Source organism: Medicago truncatula, chromosome 2, assembly GCF_003473485.1.
Source record: "Medicago truncatula cultivar Jemalong A17 chromosome 2, MtrunA17r5.0-ANR, whole genome shotgun sequence".
Classification (NCBI taxonomy): domain Eukaryota; kingdom Viridiplantae; phylum Streptophyta; class Magnoliopsida; order Fabales; family Fabaceae; genus Medicago; species Medicago truncatula.
Genome location: NC_053043.1, coordinates 16,226,905 through 16,235,140, shown reverse-complemented (window position 1 = coordinate 16,235,140; position 8,236 = coordinate 16,226,905). Strand labels below are relative to the sequence as shown.

Sequence of the window (8,236 nt, the reverse complement as noted above, 5' to 3'; positions counted from 1 at the left end):
CAGATAAACCATCATTTTGAATCTGATTTAAATCTAAAGATTCTTTATGTGACTCTTCATATGACACAATTACCAGATTATTAATACTATCTTTGACATCTTGATCGAGGCCTTTATTTTTCCTTTAGCTTACAGTATTCCTACCAGCTCCAGTTCTAGGTCTCTTAGGGACATTATTAAAAGGGAGGCTAGAGTCAGGTTGTTTATTTGACTCGGAATTAAAAAGTTTACTATAAGGTTTATTACGAAGGATAGGACAGAACAACTATAGTTGTCCAGTGTTTGATTTGTAAAACTGTTTCAGATACACGACAAATTGGAGGCAAGGGACAGGACAAAAACTCATATTTTTGTCCCTCACCAAACCACAGCACAACTTTTTGTCTCACGTACAAATTGTCTAAAATACCAAAATAGCATTTTGTCCCTCAAAAATCGTATAAAACAAAAAATTACTCAATGCCATAAAAAATTTGCCCTGTGTTGTTCTGCCTTGTGTTGTACTGTTCTATCTTGTACTGTTTTGTCCAGTACTTGTTGTTTTGCAAACCAAATACACCCTTATTGTGAGGTTTATTATAATTTTTGTTATAAAAAATCCGTTTCGGTAAACTTGGTTTATGTTTAGGTTTCTTTGAACAAAGTGGTAGGCAAAATTGCTCACAAAATGTTTTTAAATCCCTACGATTTTGGACCTTTTCTTTAGCAAGCTGTTGTTGGATCTTATCATCTTGGCTTGAATATAAGCAATTAATTTGCCATAACCTAATTTCTCATAAGGAATATCACCACTAGGATTTTTTCCACTAAGTTTCTCTCTAACTTTATCTCCTAGAGATTATGGGAGTCCAGCTAAGAATTTTTCTTTCCACTGTGATAAATTTTTCTTAACCAAACCTCTAGTTGGATTCGTTAAATTATGCAAATATCTCCTTAATCGCTTAAATTATGCAACTATATTCTCTAAATTTGATATGAGGTAGTCTCTTATCAAGAAACCTCTAGTTTGTAACCGTTGTAACTCTTAGTTTCTGAGGTAGTCTCTAGTTTGATATGAAATCTAGAATATGGCAAATCCAAATAAAAAAAAGATCGCTACAAAATAGCTTTTACTATTCCTTTTGGACAATATGAATGGACTGTTACGCCTTTGGGCTAAAAATTGCTCATTCTGAATTCCATATAAAAATGAATGACATTTTTAATCCAATTTCAAAATTTACAATAGTCTATATCGATGATGTGTTAGTCTTCTCTAAATCTCTGGACCAACATTTTAAGCATGTTAATATTTTCTTATCCATAAAACTTAAAGAACAACAAATAAATCCATTAAATTAACAATTTAAAGGACTTATTTGAAACTTATATTTTTTTGAAGGATCCATTTAAAACTTATAAAAACTTAAAAGAACATATTTGAAACTTAAAAAACTTAAAAGACTAACCCGATACTTTTGTCAAACTTAAAAGATCAAAAGATGTATTTTGCTAAAAAAAATTATGAAAAGTTACCCAAAATTTATTAGTTTTTTATGTGTAATTAACATTAAAACAATAGTTCCTCACAAAAACATTAAAATAATAATTAGAAAGCAATGGAAATAGAATGTTCTAAGAATTGTATATTTCTTAATCATGCTATATGATTCAATTCAACCCGTTGACTTAATTTTGTTTATATTCTTTTTTGTGACAAAAATATATTTTATATTCTAAGTAAGAAAATTTAAACAAACTTTATATATAAAAAAACGTATTAATTATATAGGAAATATTATTGTAACTTGCCTTGATACAATGCACAAATCTTTTTATCGAACTATAAGTACCATGTCAAAATCACACTGAAGTTCCAACCCTCAGAAAGAAAAAGAAAATATAAGGCAAAGTATAATTCTATTATCTAAAATGGTGAATCAAATGTCAAATTACCTCCTCTCTTTGATGCTGGTTCTTTTTGTAGTAGGTAAGTCTCTCTTTTCTTTTTTGGATTAAAATTATCAATCAATTACTGGTTAATCATATTGGTTAAAATTATCAATCAATTACGAATCTCGACTAAGGAATATGGACGACTATCTTTTTGTGGGGTCTTCTATTCAACCTTTTTTTTCTTTCATCTAGGGTTTGAATTCGAGACCTTATTTAATGGATCTGAATTTAGTTTCACTCAAATCAATGTAACATTACGAATTAAATTTTCATCTTTTTATTTTATTGTTTTGGTATCTTGTGATGATTTAACTATTTGGAGAACAGGTCAAGTGACAGTGAAAGGATCAGAAACGTGCTCACAATTTATTGCTGGTTGTCTTGACACACCATCATGTGATTCTTATTGCAAAGAGCAGTATAGTGATGGAAATGGAATTTGTGCCAATGAAAGATGCATTTGTAATTTCACTTGTGGAGGGAAGCCAGGTAAAAAAGCACCAAAAAGGGATTGTGAGGTTAATCTTGGTTTTTGTGATAACGGTGGTAGCCCTAGTTGCAATGACAAATGTTCTAGTAGATACCAAGCTGGTACTGGGTATTGTGATGCTAGTATTGACCCACGTTTTGCTACATGTACCTGCCTATATGTTTGTTAACTCATTCATTTCATGATGGGTGTTTAATGCATCTACTCTTGGGATCATAGATGTATTTGAGTTTACATCACCTATTTTTTTAAATAAGAAATAAGTATATGTCATGATTAAGATGTTTATGTCATGATCGTTGAAATAAATATAAGTTCTTTTGCCTATCTTTCTGTTCAAAGTGTATAATTTGTCTTTATACCAAGAATTATTGGATTATTTATATGAAATATTTCATACAATGGAAGGTTTTTTTCTCTATTTAGCGTGAAAATTGTTAAATAGGCATTCTCATAGTGACATCAAAGAATTGGATGTCTATAGAGAGAGATCTTTTCATATACACTGTCTCCCTTATTACTTATGAATTTCACGTCCACAATTAATTGTAAAAATCATTATATCACTTTTGAATAGTCATGCTATCTTTTTCATGCCTTCTAAATTAAAACAATCATTTGAAAATAAATCAACAGTCATTTCCTATCAAAAAAGAAAATAAGTCAACAGTCAGTTCCTCTAAAAAAAAGTCAATAGTCATATATTTCCTCTAAAAAGAAAAGAGTCAACGGTCATTATTTGTGTTTTTAATAAAAATACTTTTGATTTATTTCCTCAAAGAATTAAAAAAACTATTTGTGTGCGTGTGTGTATATATTATGGAATTATGTAAATTATGAGCAGTATTTTATTATATGAAATTTTGATTAAAATTACAAGTACAGATATCTAAGAATTTTAAAATTTAGGGTTAATTATGTAAATAGTTCATATAAATATTCTGAATTTAATTCTTTTGTCTCTACAAAATAAAATCGCACTATTTAGTCCCTGTAAAATTTTGTGTCATTGTTTTTAGTTCTTGTAAAGTTTTTCATCAACATTTTCAATCCCTATACAAATTTTCCGTCAACATTTTTGTAAAGACTAAAAGTGTGATTTTATGTTGCAGGGATTAAAAACAAAAAATCTGAATATCTATAGGGGATTTTTTTTTTTTTTTGGAAAAAGCTAACGAAATATATTAATAAACCAAAAAAAAAAAACCCAACACAAGGTGAATCAGAGAGAGTTTACAATCCAAAATTACATTACACACCAAAGTTGCGAGAGCAGCTAAAGAAAATAAAAATTAAGAAATTGCCTTTAAACACAACTGACAACATAGAATGTAACCTCTAAGTGAGTAATCAAAATCAAACTATACATAATACGATTTTAACAACCAACATGTCTGAACTTTAGCCTTTTAAGTTAAGGAATTGAGATGGTCAGCCTTATGCTTAAAAATCCTCGCATTCTTCTCCTTCCAAATAATATTGAAAGCTAGGCGAGACTTTTTGAAGAAGATGATCTAGAAAGTTACCATAATGAAGTGTTTATAAGCCTAACCAGACATAAATATGACTCCAAACCCGCACGAAAAAGTCACATTGAAAAAATAAGTGATATCAGTCTTCCAAACAACCACATAAGGGCATTTAGTAGGGGTTTTCAGATCTGCTCCATACGAGGGTTTTCCCCTTTGCTAAACCAAGGCATATGAAATGACAAGGATCCAACTAGGATGGGCAAAATTCTCACACAGACATAGAAACTCATCACTAACATTAACTCCCATTACACTACTCTTAGAAAAGTCGACCTTAAGTCCAAAGCACATGTGAATGGTTTTAAATGACCAGAGGCTTCTAACTAAAGTCTCCCCAAAGAAAAGTGTATCATCCGCATATTGAAGGTGGGTTATAGACTAACCCAAACTACCAACCTGAAACCCTGAGAACAGATTATGCTATTCTGCATTTCTAACAGCTCAAATTAGCCCTCTACCACAAGGAGGCAGACAAAGGGAGCCAACGAATCTCCTTGCTTCAACACCCTTTGGATGTTAATCTCTTCAGTTATGCTGCCATTAACAAGCGCATATAGAGATTCCCACAAAATTCCCTCATTCAACTACACCACCTCTCACCAAAACCAAACCTAGGGTTCACGTCTGCATCCGTCTATAGCTCACATGTTGCATAATAATAAGAAATGTTGAATTGAACTTTAGGGTTTAGGGTTTTTCAACTCAATTACAGTGAGTAATTGGGTGAAAGATATCTTCATGCTTCCATAAGATCTTTAAGTTACATGAAATGAACTACCACAAGGTTAAAGCTCACATACTATCCAGTCTCAAGAGTCTCATCTACAAATCGTTCCAAGCATCAACATATACATCACAATTAACAAGACTTTGACCAAATCAAAGGTAAACCAAAACTCAGTGGCAAAGAAAAACCAAATAATTGCAACATACCAAAGCCTCATAGCTAGGACCAAATTCGTTTAACATTGGCGCGCTTCCATCAAGTAATCGAGGTTTTTGCTTCATGATGATGGCTTTTTTCATAGAATGAGACTAGAAATGAATTAAATCTTGCCATTTAGTAAAGAATTGATCACCAAATCATTGTAGGTACTCGTTTGGATGAAGAAAATATGGATTTTGTGAATGATATGTAGAAAACATTAAACAAGAATTCCTTGCATTTGTACATTGCAGAAGATGGCGCAGCTCAAAATCCAAACAACTAACAAACCTACAATAACAGTTTCAGTTGCTAACATAATACACTTCATAACTACCCTTCGACTAAACAACCACCACTAAAAAAGCAAAGGCTTAAATATGTATTTGATCCTTGCAATTAGGGGTCGTTTAAAAATTGGTCCCTGTATTCACTAATCCTTGCAAACTAGCCTTGCAATCATTAATCATTTAAAATTTAGTCCTTTGACCAACTTAATCACTGCCACGTCACTAATTTGATGACGTGGCAATCACCGCCAAACATGAAATTCCAATTTTGCCCTTAAGAAGAGGACAAAATATTGAAGAAAGAATTGGAAACCCAGGGGTAAAATTGGAATTTCATGTGGCGTGGCAGTGATTAAGTGGGGAGAGGGACGAAATTTTAAATGATTAAACAATGCAGGGGTAAATTGCCAGGATTAGTGATTACAGGGACCAATTTTTAAATGACCCCTAATTGCAAGAATCAAATACATATTTAAGCCAAAAGCAAAAATTTGTGAGGGAATTTTAGAGAGGGAAAGCGTGAAATCCCTCTCTAATTTTGCAACCAAGGAAATTGTGAGAGATTTAATTTTTTCTGTTACTAATTTCCCTCCCTAATTTTGATTTTTCTAGTAGTGAACTTTAATATAATTAATGATTCAGCCATTTAATGAAGATCCTTCAAATGAATCATGTCATTCATTACATATAACAAAGGTGAGTCCAATACTATCTTGCAAGTCCTCAAGTATACCACATAATTATTTTTATGACTAGGGTTGTAAGGCTTACAAGGATCTTCCCAATTCCAATAAGCAACTGCATACTTATTTTTATGACTATGATTGCAAGGCTTACAATGACCTTCCCAAATCCAATAAGAAGCTGTGAAGTTATTTTCATGAGTCCAATGATATATGGTTTAAGACAATTGTATGAATTCTGTCAAACACAAGGGGATTATATATTGGTGAAGCTGCTAATATATAAATTATAAACAAGTTAAACTAAAAGATATCAATGTTTATTATGTACCTTGATGAATGTTAGAAAACCAAGAAAGGCTTCACTAATTTTGGAAGTTATAAAACCAAGATTTGATAAGAAATTCAATGATGGATTCTTCAAAGCTGGTATCCACTTCTACAAATTACAAAAATAAAAACAAAAGTCAACAATAGTCATAAAACTCACCTATGACAACATTTTGTCATAATAAGCTTACTATAAAACACAAAGTAAAAAATAACAATCTATGTAAGTTTTGATAGAAATGTTATTTTCTTGTTCCAAAAAATAAAAAATAGAAATGTTATTTTCCTTTAGTAGTTTTGTTCAATAACCATGTACATGTACTACACACTAAATCATATGTAAATTAAACTCCAAAATTATGGTAAATAAAACATCCAACAACAATAAAACTGAGTATCTTTATTGAGAAATATTTAAAAATATAAAGGAACTCACTTGGTTAGGGTCATTCTTATTCTGCGAGGAAGTAATGATTTCTTCTTTTTCCAAATTCATCTTCTTTGTCTCCGAAATATCTTCCTCCTTGATTCCCCATTCATGATCACTCTTCTCAATGATGGAATCTACATCCTTACTTCCTCTTTCATGGTCACTCATCTCAATGATTGATTCCAATATCTCTGCAATACTTTCAACCGTACTTCCCCATTCATGGTTACCCTTCTCAATGATGGATTCTAATCTCTCTACAATACTTTCAACCTTATTTCCCCATTCATGGTTACTCTTCCCAATGATGGATTCTAATCTCTCTGCAATATCTTCAACCTTACTTCCCCGTTCAAGGCTACTTTTCTTAATGATGGATTCTAACATAAAATGAAGAACACATGTAATAGATCAACAATAATAATAGTAATAATTAATAATGTTTTCCTTGGTTTCTTGTAATATATAGAATCTTTGCGTTTGATCCCACAAAATGATGACTAAAATGAACATTGGATGAGCAAATTTCAATATGATGACTAAATTTTATGTAGACTGGAAGCAAAAAAATTGATATATTTGCGGAGATTAAAGCTATTTAACACAACAATGCGATAAGAAGGTACCACTTAAGTTGAAAGGAAAGTTCTATCAAACAGCAGTCAGACCAGTGTTGTTGTATGGTACGAAATCTTGGACGGACGGTTAAGAGCCAACATGAGAATCAAGTAAGTGTAGCGGAGATGAGGATGTTGCACTGGATGAGTGGTAAGACTAGATGGGATATGATTAGAAATGACACCGTTAGAGAGAGTTAGAGTGGGGGTAGCACCTATAATAGAAAAGTTGGTAGAAAATAGGCTTAGATGATTTGGACATGTAGAGAGAAGACCTGTAGACAAGGTCGTTCCTACGAATTTGGAGGCTCGGCTCTGTAAGTGAAAAGTGGCCCGTAATAAAATAAATATGTATTTTGTTTAAAAGAACAATGTTCTATTTAAATTTTTTAAAAGATAAATACAAGGTGCCGTATATATGATGTACACCCAAAGGTGAAAATTACTACCTTATACATGAGGAACCTCAAACCACCATTCCAAAAAAAACACCCACCTAACTAACACCAAAAGCAAGAAGACCCAATTCTAATGAGTGATGATACATGTACCACATCATGTGGCAATACACCCTTTACACCCACACAAAATTCTGACACGTGGCAACTTAGACCCCCACATAAGTAGAAGATAAAGTGTGGTTGTGAGATTAACTCACCAAAATATCCCTAATACATGGGGTGTATAATGGGGTGTAGGAATAAAGGGTGTTCATGTAACATTTTCCATTCTAATAGGCCTAAAATAAGACAACAAAAAAGTAATGTGGAAACCTGGGGAGTAGTGGGGTAGTATTACTCGGCTATAAAAAAATTTTAGAGTCAGCAGAAAAATGGATATATTTGCCGAAATTAAAATCATATTTAAACACAACAAGAACCTAAGAAATCATCACCTATTTCACCTTATAAATGAAAAAAAAAAAAAAATTAAGAAATTTAAAAAGACTGAATGAAAACAAAATCGAAAAAGAGTTAACAAAGAGAAGAACTTATCTAGTGCTT

General features: G+C 31.9%; 2 protein-coding genes across 2 annotated transcripts; one reads left to right on the top strand and one right to left on the bottom strand.

Annotated features, from left to right (window-relative positions):
* Positions 1 to 1,875: 1,875 nt before the first annotated feature.
* LOC25486387 (defensin-like protein 183) lies at positions 1,876 to 2,761 on the top strand. Its single transcript, XM_013607695.2, has 2 exons — positions 1,876 to 1,969; positions 2,263 to 2,761. Exons 1-2 carry the CDS (start codon positions 1,912 to 1,914, stop codon positions 2,592 to 2,594), a joined length of 390 nt encoding a protein of 129 aa, XP_013463149.1. The 5' UTR covers positions 1,876 to 1,911; the 3' UTR covers positions 2,595 to 2,761.
* A 1,988-nt stretch (positions 2,762 to 4,749) lies between these two features.
* Positions 4,750 to 7,002, bottom strand: LOC120578303 (uncharacterized). The gene is made up of 5 exons (XM_039830972.1): positions 6,622 to 7,002; positions 6,187 to 6,294; positions 5,944 to 6,093; positions 4,891 to 4,992; positions 4,750 to 4,779 (listed from the first exon to the last, which is right to left on the bottom strand). Exons 1-5 carry the CDS (start codon positions 7,000 to 7,002, stop codon positions 4,750 to 4,752), a joined length of 771 nt encoding a protein of 256 aa, XP_039686906.1.
* Between the last annotated feature and the right edge of the window lie 1,234 nt (positions 7,003 to 8,236).